Source organism: Quercus robur, chromosome 5, assembly GCF_932294415.1.
Source record: "Quercus robur chromosome 5, dhQueRobu3.1, whole genome shotgun sequence".
Lineage (NCBI taxonomy): Eukaryota > Viridiplantae > Streptophyta > Magnoliopsida > Fagales > Fagaceae > Quercus > Quercus robur.
This window is the reverse complement of record NC_065538.1, coordinates 6205139-6219064: the sequence shown is the minus strand read 5'-3', so window position 1 is coordinate 6219064 and position 13926 is coordinate 6205139. Positions and strand designations below refer to the sequence as shown.

General features: G+C 33.3%; 1 protein-coding gene across 2 annotated transcripts; it reads right to left on the bottom strand.

The window, feature by feature from the left end:
- Positions 1–4702: 4702 nt before the first annotated feature.
- LOC126724936 (uncharacterized) lies at positions 4703–11509 on the bottom strand. Of its 2 annotated transcripts, XR_007655198.1 has the most exons (8): positions 11104–11509; positions 9705–9999; positions 9141–9438; positions 8232–8294; positions 7963–8136; positions 6908–7003; positions 6617–6760; positions 4703–6411 (listed from the first exon to the last, which is right to left on the bottom strand). XR_007655198.1 is itself a non-coding variant. In XM_050429361.1 (7 exons), exons 1-7 carry the CDS (start codon positions 11270–11272, stop codon positions 6328–6330), a joined length of 1179 nt encoding a protein of 392 aa, XP_050285318.1. In that variant the 5' UTR covers positions 11273–11509; the 3' UTR covers positions 4703–6327. The 2 variants fall into 2 exon arrangements, 1 of the variants encoding a protein (XP_050285318.1); XM_050429361.1 differs by lacking the exon at positions 6617–6760.
- Between the last annotated feature and the right edge of the window lie 2417 nt (positions 11510–13926).

Here is a 13926-nt window from a genome sequence, read left to right as displayed (position 1 = left end):
AATTCAAGAAAAATACAATAAGACATATATATATATATATATATATATATTCATACATACATACATGTCTTCCTAGATTAGTTTTAGAAAGAAAAAAAAACATTAAATCTAACAAGAACTAGAATACATTTACAAGAAATAATATTCATAGAAATTAAATATAACAAAGCCACTATAAGCAACCATAAAACAAATAGCAATTAAATTCAACCAAATTAGACTATTTTGGTCAACCATAAATTCAAAATCAATTTCATATCTCTCAACTAAATAGAAATTGAACAATTTTTATTTTTTATAGAAAGTTTCAACCTATGACATCTGCTCTTGATGATAGCTTTTTATCATCAGACCAAAACACTAACTAATATTTGGTGTAAGCGGGGATTGAAACTCAGATTTTTTATACAACCATCAAAGACTTTATCAGTTAAGCTAACTAGAACCCACAAATAGAAATTGAATTAGAGAAGAAGATCATAAATCATAAGATAAATAATTAGGAATCGAACTAAAAGATCAATAAGAAAGAAGTACATTAGGCAAAGTAACAAGTACATCAGCATCTAGAGCAGCTGAAAACGGAGGAATTACTTCTATCCATCTAATACTATCCTCGTTGCCTACCTAGCATAAGAAGCTAATAGCTTGGCTACCCTATTAACAAACTTAACAAGGGACTACACTAAAACTCCAGGACCTGCACATGGATAGGAGAGTATGGACTTAATCAACAGGATGCCCATTAGCTCAAAAATTATCTCGAATTTTCTGCCTAGCACTAGTTCCTACTAATAGTCTAATACTATACCCTCACGGCCTCTCTAATCTCTAATGATAATTCCCACACCAGTACAACATAGATCCTTGAATAGCTATGGGATCTGGTCTCACTCAAGAAAAAAAGTGTGGGATATGGTTGACATGTTTTAGAGGAGGAAAGGAAAAGTCAAATTATGAAAAGTAGGGATTTGGGGTGGGGAATTTTTATGGCTGACGTATTGGAGGAAGGGCCAAGCTTTTCTCATAGGGGGCAGCTCTTAAATGAGAAGGTATGATACCTATTTCTTCCTACTATTATAGAGGTTTTAAAAAATTTTGGGGGGAGGGGGGGGGGGGGGGCTGTAGGACTCGTAAATAGTTGAGAAAATAAACAAAAATTAAATAAAATAAGTAGGTAACTTAGGTGGAACTTGAAAATAGGAGGAAAAATAAACAATAAGATGGCTTACAATCTAATCCTAAACAGGCAGTACTAATCTACTTTTCAAGTTTGACAGCCTAATTTTTTGTTTTCAGCGTACTAATATATGTGCCCACAACTCCTTGGTTTATGCTGTGGAGTTGAAGATTTGGAGTTGGTGTTTACTATGCAACCACAGATTGCAAATGGGTTTGTACAAAATTGAAAGATTAAAACACCCAGTTAGTAATTAGCTTAACTATTCAAACAAGGCCATCAAAATTATTTTTTCTTATTCTTTCTAATCAGTCATCACATCCCACAATAGCTATTCTTATCACCCATCATAATTTTTTTTTTTTGAAATGGAAAATGAGATATAAAATATGTTGCTAATGCTATAACAAATAATCAGAATGAAAATTCGCAAAGAGAGAGAGACCCTCGAAACGAGAAGGGAATTCAAGCTTTGTAGAAATTAGTCCAACTCTCTCTCTTGGATGTGGATTAGTTAGGATGTCAGCACTAGCAAGCTCCAATTGTGGATTTTAAGAGGAAAGCCGCCAAGGAGAGAGACAGAGTGTGTGTGGGTGTGCACCATAAGATAAGGCTCCTGCATCTTCTTTTACACTAAGAAGTAGTAGAAAACAAACTGATATAATTTTTTTTTTTTTTGGTAATAATATATGTGATTTGAATAATTTGATTATCCAATTAATTGGTGACAATTTTGTGGTAACACAATATGAATCCAAAAAAGGCGCCAGTTTACAGATGATTGTCATGCTATTATAGTAGTAGTTCTCAGCCTACAGTTGCTTTGATGAATTACAGGAGTTGCAGCTAATTTGGAAGCAGAGAAAATAATGAATGAAAAGGAATATAAATAAAAAATTTATATTGTTCTTTTTCTTCATTTATTTGAGAGTTTTAATTGATAGAATCTATTCACTTGTTTAGGAGTTTAAGTCCATTCCATTCCTTTATGATCATTTCTTGTGAACTCACAAACGAAGGCTTAGAAATAAGGTTATAATCAATTACAATGGTGACAAATTACACCTTAAAATCTCAATAATTGGTTTTTTTTTTTTGAATCCACAAATGCTCTACAATGATGTAAACGTGGAATATAAATTTTTGAATTAAATCTTTTATGAAAATGTAGTACTTGTTTTCTAGTTTTCAAACTAAAATAAGTGCATAATAATAATAATAATAATTTAATATATATCCTTTTGCTTTTCCATCACTATTACCGAACACAAATGGTGGAAAAAAAAAAATTCTATCATTTTTTATCTTTCAACTTTTCCATCATCCCAATCAATATAGTAGAATTGATATCAATTGAGACGTGACATTATTTTTTTAATTTTTTAATTTTTTGTTAATATAATTTTAGTATACTCTCTTTATGATGCCATATTCATATTCATGAAAATTTTGTGGTTGAACACATGGATATATGAGTTAAACTTGAAAACTTTGACAACTTATGTTAATTTAATTTGATCCACAATTTATTTATTTTTTATTTTTCATAATGCAATAGTTACAACTTACAATAATGGAGAGAGATGATTTGAATCTTAAATATTTCTGTTAGAAACATTAGGAGGTGCTAATTGAACTACAAAACTCTTGGTATAAAAACAACTATTTCATACATTCATATAAGTTACTATTCATTTTTTTTTCTCCTACAAAAAGTATGAAGTTACTTATCAATGCCCCATCATTATAATAAGGTATCTAATGCATTTGTTGCATGCAATAAGTGCCTCACAACTATGTTCCTTGGTTTGTGGATTCCTATTTGCTGTGAGACTTTTTTTTTTTTTTTTTTGAGAAACAAACACACACACACAAGGGAGAGGGAAAGAGATTCTAACACAAAAGCACACCACAACTCCGCTCAAAAGCTACGGTAACTTTTAAAGGAGGGTGGGACAAGTTATATTACACATAACACATTCTCTTAAATAATGTGGGACAATTACCCATTTTCATTTTTGAGAAACAAACACACACACATTGGGAGAAACTAAAATATAAAGATTGGATTAAATAAAATATAAAATAAATAAACTAAATGTGACTTATATTAATAATGAAAAATTAGGAGAAACTACGCTTTTCTTTTTTCTAATATGTGATTTTGACAAAAATACATTTTACCCACATAAGACCTGCTAATGTGGATGTTCATCAAACTTTGTTGTCAAAATATAGAGGCTAAGTGATCACGTGCTTGAGAAAAATATGACACCATTACACTTTGACATTTTTCCCACTTGACACTTGTGGTTTAGAAATTTAGCATTCTACCCACAAAATGGTTTAGAAAAAAAATCAAGTGCTTATCCATATAGTAGTGTCAATATTTATTGATTCCACAATAATTAATGGGAAGATGTGTCCACAAAAACATCTAGAAGTTCATTCAGTTTCAACTCACTGTGAATGTTGCTGCTGTTATTGTTAACTTTGTGGCATATTTGGTAATGAACCTTTCATCTTTGTTTCAAGATCATCCTTATACTTTGAGATGTTCCAAAAAAAAAGGCTCTTATTATTATCCAATGGTTTAAAAATACTAATGTTACAAATAGAATTCATGAAACCAGAAGTCACTTTGATGATGCGGAGCCTATGGCAAGGCATGAAATATTCCGTTTTGTCACATAAATGATAATAAAGTGGGAGATGAGTGTTTTCCACCAAAAGCAACAAATTACAGATTTGAGTTTGAAAATCAATATCTTCAATAAATTGGAGATAAGATTGCCTACCATAACCTCTCTCAGATCTCGTAAAAATAGGAGCTCCAATTTTGAAACAAAGTTCAGAAGGTTGAGTACCAAATATATAACTTAACCAAAAACTAAACCAGGACAATTTAGAAAGCAAAAAATTGAATTTGGTCTCAAAAAGTTCCAAGCACAAATTGAAGTATTTAATATTTGCTTACCCAGGCGGTCCAATTTCTCCTTAATGGACAAGACTACATTTTGTGTCACGAATGTAGCCCCCTCCACCAAGCATTCCTGAGGTAGGCCCTGCCCAATTCAAGCACTGTTGCCTTTCCTGATGTGGGAATACGTCTAGTTTGTGCAGAATATTGGTTAGGGGCGCCATTGCCATTAGTTCTTGACATCTTTTGAGTATTTGTGGCAAGAAGATGAAATTTGAGTTTGATAAAAATGGAGTCAATACTATGATAACAAGTCAACGCCAAGTTGGTATTCTAAAAACAAGAAGTTGTAAAGAAATACTAATAGTCTGAGAATTGGAAGTAGACTGATTTTAAAGACAATACCAGTTGCTGGGATGATTTTCTTGTCCCCCAAAAAAAAAAATTATTAATTTATTTGAACCATGTTATTTTCTTCTTCATTTTCATAGTAACTGGGTTGTCAAATGTTCTCTTATTTGAGTGACACTAGTTGGTCAAAATTTTTTTCTGATGAAATGGTTTGCAAGAGAAAAATGATATAAAAGTGAGTAAAATGTTAATCAAAAGAATATTAAAATGAAGAATATTCAAGACTCAAAGAGAATGCCAGTAATTGCCTAATTGGAACAAAATATTAGTCAAAAAGGATACCGATCTACTACATGAGATTCCAAACTTCCTTTGCTTCTTGTACCAAACTACTCATTCTTATTCCACAATGAAAATGCGCATAATCTATACAAAACCTTCATTCGATCAATGGCCTGGATTTCTAGTCACTCTGCCTAACAAAAGCAGTTTCTTGTCATTTTGCAAGACATCAAACTGCACAAACTCTGTCAATTTTACTCCAAAATAAAAAAATAAAAAAATAAAAAAAAATTCAAGATGCAACAGCAGTCATGTTTCACAGAAAGAAACTAAGGTTGCTAGCCCAATGTTGACATATAAACCTGCCCAAACAAGTGGCTCCTGCAAGCATGCCAACAGTTGAAGGGTGTGCATCAAATCTGCATGGAACAGCTGACATGTGTGGGGGCTTTGTAGAGTGAATATTGTTTTCTCTAGAGTTAGGGAGGTAACATCAACTCCTCTTTTCATATTACCAATAAAGATGTGTGAATCATCCCAACCCCATATTGCTCTGCTCCCCAAAGAATGAGATGTTCAATGACAATCTTATTTTCATGATTGCAAAATATTGTATATATTTGCTCCCAATAATTGGTCATGCCTATAATGACATCAGACCACAGTTACTGTCCAACTTATCCTAATCACATTTTACCTCTTTATGTGTTCTTTTAAAAAGTGGGATTTTATTGTGGTTGGGGAGAAAAAAAAGGGGGGGGGGGGTGGAATTGTGGGTGACGACATCCCATCTTTGTCAGACGGTTGATATCATCCCTCCTAGCTAAGAATCTGTTTCAGAGAATGAATCGACCAAACTTGTTTAATATTTGGCATCCTGATGTTTCTTTGGCTGGACAACTCTGACCCTGATGGAGGGATTGTATGTGATGGTGGGAGCAGCATTAATGCTAGAGATTCTAGTGTTATATGAGGGGGCATTGGAGCTGATTCAAGTTAAAGTGCTTCAGGTAAACCTGGAAGAGAGGGATTCTTTAGAATGGACTGGATTGTTGCAAACTCTAGTATCTTCAATTGCGCAGAAACCTGGGAAGCTATCAGATCAAGGCCGCAATTTGTTAATTGGTGGATGATGGTCAGGCATATTTCTACTACCCCAAGGCATGCATTCACCTGTTGGTTGGCTCCGAGAAATAGATTGACTACCCATGCTAGACTTAAATTGTTGGTATCAAGGTGTCATCTTGCATATATTTCACAGAGGGTATAGAAAAGAAGGGAGAACTTGAATTTTAAGTGCTATTGTCCCATGAGAGAGCATCAGATTGAGATATTATATTGGAATAGATTAAGGAGGCAGTGCTGAAATTTCTGCATGAGAGAGCATCAAATTTCTGCATATCAGAAATTTCGCACTAACACTTATGTTCTCTGAATCATTACTGGTTAATGGTTATGCAGTTCATGTGTAAAACAAACTCACTTGTAATGCCCTTTTCTCTGGCAAAACATTTCATGAGAACACTGCCAAGAACAAAGAAAAACAAATAAACATCAAATGATTGGCACATTTTTTAGCATGGTTTGGGTGTTATTATTGAAGCTGTTGCCCAGCTTTCTCCATCAATCTAGCCATACACTCTTGCCAATCTGAAATCTTTTCATCTCCATTGACCACCTATAGTCACAAAAAGCAGAGAACATTTGATGACCTAGTTTTCAAGAAAATGAAGAAGAAAATAACATGGTTCAAAAAAATTATAAGGGGTTGTTTATCGTGGACAAGAAAATCATTTCACTGCTCTAGTATTGTCTTTGAAATGGGTCGACTACATATTCTCAAACTATTTTGTAGTTTACTTTCAACTTGTTTTAGTATATACCAATTTGTCGATGACTTCTCATAGCTATGACTCCGTCTTTGTTGTTTTACCTTCAAAGAAGTGTATATGACCATATGTTAGACAGGAACCTAGAACTCAACGGCTGGTCCAATGCATGAAACATGCCAGGCAGGATTGATTCATCTGGTTCAACATGATAATAAAGGTAACCATTAAGCAGTTGCCTATAGCTGATGCATTAAAGGAGTTTCATTTGTCACATTTGTACAACAATTCGACCAATCAAATCAGTTTCATTCAATAAATTTGATTTAGTATATGTTTACCAACCTCAAATATAAATCCTCTTTGTGGGACTGCATCAAGTGCTTGCACACAAATAAAGGCAGCATCCTCCTTGCTAAGATTTCCTCTCGCAGCACTACCCTGTTATGAAGAACATTAAGTTTGATACTCAGCAACAGCAATAGAACAGACCTCATTATTGTTATCTTGTAAGGTAATTTTGTTAATATCCACCAGATGCTTGCCAATTCCCTAAAATTTTCAGTTAGAATCAAAATTTCAAGGGCCCATGAGATCAGATTGAACAAATAAGTTTGATAGAATGATCTATCTTCAAAGAAACAAGATTTCTTTTTCCTTTTTTCTGTGCATCAAAAGGGGGTCTATGTTCGTGCTAGAAAATGAAGAGAAGGGTCTATAATTGATTGTCTTTAGTATAACATTAGAATGTTTTGCCTAAATGCTTATGGACAATAACTAAAGCACTTTTGTTTAGTGAAACCAAATAACTTCAATGTCTACAATCAGTTTTTGACTTTTTGTGATGACTATATTTGCTCTAGAAAGGCTCCTTGGAAACAATAAGTTCTGGCATCCTAAAGCTATAGAGAACAAAATGGGACAATTCACTACCCTGCAATTTCCTGATGACCAATGAAAAAGGTCTCCTACAGCAATCGCGTCACTGCTAAAAACCTAAAACACATTGCAATGACCAACACATGAAGTTGTCTCATAAGTAAATTCTTTTTTAATAGTGGGTAGAATTTGCTCCATTATTTGATGACTTATGAGCAAACAGCCTTAAGAATCTTATACATAGAAAATGGTAGTTGCTCTTATGCTTCTCAATAATCATCTGTTGAGAGAGAAAGGAAGTAAATATAATGCAGTCCAAAAAACTAGAAACAGCACGGTGAATAATGTTGGGTATGTAAGGAGACTGCACAAAACACAGCAATGCCTGTTGACAATTATGCAAAATTTCCTCATGAATCTGACATATTATTTCTTTTCCAAACAATTGATTTGAGTAACTGAAAACCAAGCACCATAGATTCAATTTTATCCTATTCATGGTAAAAGGAGAAGAGTAATACCTCCTCAAAGCTAAAACCTTGTTGTCCACCTGGAGTGCTTTGTAACAATCCAGCCCTGATGATAGTGTAAGGGATTCCTGAGGCCATCAACAACGATTCATCTTGCTCAGCTAATTTTCTTGCATTGCTTTTCATGAGAGCTTGAATGCCACCAGAACCTCTATAAGCAGACAACTGCAACCTTATCAAACCACAATAACAAACAAGAATTTACTTAAATTGATGATGTTTCATGTTTAGACAAGCACACCTAAGAAGAAGACAGATACCTGAGATAAGAGAACTACATGTTGCACCCCTTTCAAGCCCTCAACATTGGATAAGAAACCTTCCTGACAAAACATTAAACAGAATACTTAAGTAGATAGGAAAGATGACCTTAAATAATAGGAATGTCCTGAAGTGGTAGAGAAGCAATTAATCTACGAATAAATAATTTTATATAATTAAGCTGTTGCAAATATAGCCAATATATATATGACTTTTGCATGGACAGCTAAAGCTTGTATGGTTTGAGTTTCAACAAAAACACTGAAACAAGGAGACTTTTTTCTGTTATGGAAATGCCAATATCTAAATGCCAGATTATTGTAAATGTTTTAGAGACAAATTCTCGTGGCACATTGGATGCTCTTTTGTGGCCATGGCAGTGTGGCACCATATCTCATATCCATTTTAAACATTGACACTTCTGCCATTTTAGTTTTAGTGTATGCCAGCTTAATAAAGATTTTGGTTTTGGCAGATTCATCACCTAAAGGATTTTTTTTTTTTAAGTCAGCTTTTAGCTTTCCAATATGAAAGCTTACTTAAGCTAATTAAATGAGAAGACCAGGGGCACTAGGACAACATGAATCACAAAGATAATAAGGATGGAAGATTCAACCCCAAATAGCACAATTGGTTGGGGAACATGGTTCATTAAGCTAAGGTCACCAGTTTGAATCTCCCATTTCCTTTTCATTAAGCAACACATTCAAATTAGTAAACAAAAATGTAGTATAACAGTTCCTCAATCAAAAATATAGTATGTCTCTCAATCAAAAAATCCTATAGGCAGCAAAAATTTCTTTGCTAGTTCTCTCAATCAATATCTAGTCCACCTTATGAATAACAACAAGTTTCACACTGGACAAGAACCAAAGTGTAAATGGATCATCTTCATTAAACATGTCCACCTCTTCCACAAGGACTGGCTCGTAAGTCCTGCTATTTGCATGATAGTACCTCGCATGATAACCGGGCCAAGGACAATTTAGGCTTAACCCCACTGCTAATGGTGAGCCCCACAAGTCATGCAGCACTAGAAGGAAATCAGCTACAGTCCTGATAGAGTCCATTTCAATGCCAGCAACGAATTCAAGTTCCATGCCTTCAAACTTGTAGATGGACGCAAATTTAATTGGCTCTTGAGCTGCTGTATGATCTAAGGCCGCCACAACATCCCCCATATTTCTCACAAATTTAGCGACATAGCTGAATAAAAAATTTAAAAAAAAAAAAAAAAAAAACAAACAAACAAACCATAAGCAGTGAAGAATAAAGTTTGATGCAGGGCAGTGAAGCAAAAAATTTGATGCAGGCAGTGAGGGAAAAAAAAGAACTAAAGTTTGATGCAGGGCAGTGAAGCAAAAAATTTAATGCAGGCAGTGAGGGAAAAAAAAAAAAAGAACTAATGTTTGATGCAGGGAAGTGAAGCAAAAAATTTGATGTAGGCAGTGAGGGAAAATAAAGGAACTTACAATTTTCTGCCATATATTGTTGTACCATTCAGATCATGCACAGCAGAATCAGCCGCGCTATCTAGCTCAAATGATACAGCACCTCTCCTCTTGCCACTACGTCCAGAAAACTCGCATTGGCGGACAAATCCATAGACAGAAAACAGGTCATTCAATTCCTGGTCATCAAGGAAAGGTCCATCAATTCTAATCCAAACCTTAGAACTAATGGACGGCGTTTGAACTTCGTTCCATACAATAGTCAATTCCCTTCCCTCCATTTTGGTGTCCTGCAGATTTTCTAATGCCTCCCTTGCTGAACAATTACAGTAAGAAACACAAAGAGAAAGAAAAGTAGAGGTTAAGAAATAGAATTCGAAAAGGAAGAGAAGAACACATATAATAGACAGACAGTTTAAATAAACTTATAGTTGTAAATTATTATTACAAATTGTGATTAGTCCTCCTCTTTTTGTCTTCATTCTGTTGATACTTACTGGTAGGACTGCATATTGAGAGTGAGCAACATCTAGTAAATTACTGAGAATTGTAGGCATTAGAGCCCTGGCATCCCAAGTCAGTTTTGAACATTCTGAACCCCCCCCCCCCCCCCCCCTTCCTCTCTTCCTCTATCTGTAATGTAATTCTGAAAATTATTGTCTTAGTGAATGGAAATGCTAAACTTTAAGATAGTCTCTCTTGTGGTGATAGCTCTACTCTACTATTGGTTTTGTCTTGATCAGACTTTCCAGTCTTGACTACATATGCTACAAAATATTGCCAGTGTTCTAGTAATACTTTCAGTACTTTATCATGTGAGTGTAGTGGTTGTGAAAATTTTTATATCCACGCAATAGTTTTTATCGTCTTATTTTTCTATCTACTCTATCAAACACTTTCTATCACCCAAAAAAAAAAAAAAAAAAAAAAAAAAAAAAAAAAAAAAAAAATCAACCAAACAGAGCACACTAGAAAACTTATTTCACGAAAACAAATGGAAGGCTACCTTTTCTTTTTCCTGCTAAATTTATTTTTCTTTGTAGAATACTAAAGCTAAAGACACAAACAAAGTCATTAATTTTTCAAATTTTACACCCGAAAGCAGGAAAAAAAAAAAAAAAAAAAAATCATGACGTATGAATATCAAATTATTTTAAATTCTATTTGTTGTATATATTATTGCCCATGAAATTTGACTCAAATGAAACTTTTTCCTTCCATAAATACGGATAAATAAAGGAAAAAACTCGTTAGTTCAAAACGCATAGAAAAAAAAGCAACAACAACAATAGTAAATAATTTAATGGCATTATCAAAATAGCACATATAAATGTCCACATTTGATTGCAGAAATGCAGAGAACAAAACATAAACCCCACTAAAACCCCAATCAAAAACCAGACCTCATCAACACACTCACCGTGGTAAAAGTTAATGAATTTCACCAAGGCGCAAGTAGACGTTTCGAATTCGATGCATTCCAACCGCCCAAAATTTGAGAACAGTCGGTGTAGGTCTTCTTCGGAGACATCCTCACCGATGTTCGACACCCTTAAGGTGTTAGGAGGCATTGGGCCCTTAATACCCATGGTGGTGGAGACAGAGACAGAGAGAATGGTGTTGGTGTTTGTGAGAGAGAGTGGCGGTGGTGGTGGTGGTGGTGGTGTTGAGAGAGAGTGGTGGTGGTGGTGGTGGTGGTGTTCGTGTTCGTAAGAGAGAAAGAACGGTGGTATTCGACCGTTGGTGTTTGAGAGAAAGGTGGAATTCGACCGTTGGTGTTTGAGAGAGAGAGAGAGAGAGAGAAGGGAATTTTGAATTTGAGTGAAAAAAATAAAAATGGGATTTTGAGTTTGAATGGTTTAATCCCTTTTTATAATCACTCGTGTTTATAAAATATATATATATATCTCTCTCTCTCTCTCTCTAATCGCTCGTGTACTATTTTTTTTTCTTTTGTTAGGCTAGAGATTAATTTAAATTGATTTTAAAACACCTTTTTTATCTTTTCCTTCTTTTTTTTTTTTAATTTGTTTCATTTCCTCACGATAACTCCTAGAATTTTTCACCATTTTTTTACTATTTAATTTTATTCACTTCACACTAGATTAGTCACCAATATCCTTGGAACTTATGGAAAAGGGAAGAAAATAATAATTCCTAATTGTCACTTAATACAGGATAGATTTTTTTTTTTTTTTTATACCACAAGATATATGAGTAACATTTTGTCCATTCCTAACAAGTTCTTAAATTAAACTTACGAATACTTTTTTTTTTTTTTTTAAAGGAAAAAACCTAAGATTGCTTTAATCTATATATATTAATAGACAAAGCTTAAAGATTGCTTTAATTTATCAATTATGATATACTAGTGGAAGACCCATGTAATGCATGAAAATAAATAATTATTTTGTATTGTAATATTATGTATAATTTTTTCCCTAAAAATTATACAATTTCTATTCGGTCTAATTAGATCTACTTCAACCCAATTTGGTCCACTCAGTCAATTTTGGTCACCTTCAGTCCATTTTAGACTAATTGGGCTTTTTAAGTTGATTCTTTTTATAGGTTTGCTTTTCAAGTTTAGCTAAAAATTTCATTTTTTTTTCTTAATTTTTGGATTGGAAAGTATGAAATTTTATTATATTTGGGCTAAACTCTTTAGTTTTGAGTAAAAAAATTCAAAGAAAATCGACATTAGAAATTAGAAATATGAGCCCTAAAAATGCAATAAAAATAATGAACATTTAAAAGTATTATTCAATCCACATTGGTTCCATTCGGTCCATTCTATCCTCTTCGGTCCATACATCGTAATCGGTTAATTCGGTCCTATTTAGTCCATTCTGTCCACTAAAGTTCTATTCGGCCCATTCGGTCTTATTCAGTCCACTTCGATCTCATTAGGTTAACATTGGCTCTATTTGGTCCACATTGGTCCTATTCTGTCCACTTCGGTCCTATTTGCTTTATTCTGTCCACTTCGGTCCATTCCTTGTGTCTATATATATATAAAAAATCAAATCTGAGAGAAAATTCAATTAAATTCTAACCTAATTAAATTTCAATTTTGGGTTAATTTTGTGACATCTGTTCACTTAAGTATTTTAATTTTTGTGCAAGTGAATTAATGAGTGCAAAATACTAAGAGTCTAATATTAATGAACTAAAATAATAATAATAAATCAATCGCATATCTACTCAACAAAATCACCTCACGTTTTATCTTATCGAAAATTAGAATAAAAATTATCGTAAGTAATATTAAATTTAGTTAAGAATTTTAATATGCATCTAATTACGATTATATTTCTAATAAAATTTGATTAATTATGTATATTTTGATGATAAAAAATGTGTTTATTTTTAAATGCATCCATATATATACATGGGTTATAAACTAATTATATTTATATCGCTAGAACAAATAAATACAACTTTTTTATTTTTTTTGTGCATTATTATGAAGTGAAGCAACCATTAATATTTATTATAAAAAAAAATAAAAAAATAAAAAAAATAAAAAAAAAAAACACACACACACACAAGTAATAGACAGGTAATTGGATTACGTTGATCTGACCAATATTTCTCAAGGTGCAATCTTTATTTCATGCTCACATATCTCTCTGGCCAAGGAATAATAAATCTTTATTTTTGACATACCTTTCTCTTGTTCTAGGTTCTTGCCTAACATATGCACTTCTTTGAAGGTACACTAAATCGACAAAAATGGTGTAATTGCTATGAGAAGTAGTCATCATCACCAAGTTGGTACGCTAAAAACATGTAAACTACAAAATAGTTTGAGAATTCGAAGTTGGCCATTTCAAAGGCAATACTAGAGACAGTGGATGATTTTTTTGTCCATGAAAAACAACCCTTTATTAATTTATTTGAACCATGTTATTTTCTTCTTCATTTTCTTTGTAACTGGATTGTCAAATGTTCTATGTTTTATGTGGCAATAGGAGGTTATTGGAGACCAGAAAATTTCATATTGGAAAGAATGTTAGGCTTGATTGATGGAGAAAGCTGAGCAACAACATCGATAATGACACCCAAACCATGCACAAAGATGTGCCAATAATTTATTTTGAATTTTTTTGTTGCTGGTAATGTTCCCCTGAAATGGTTTGCAAAAGACAAAGGGTATACAAGTGAGTTTACTGTGCACATGAAATGCATAACTAGTAATTATCGTTAAGAGTGATGATTCAAAGAAAAACATAAGGGTTAG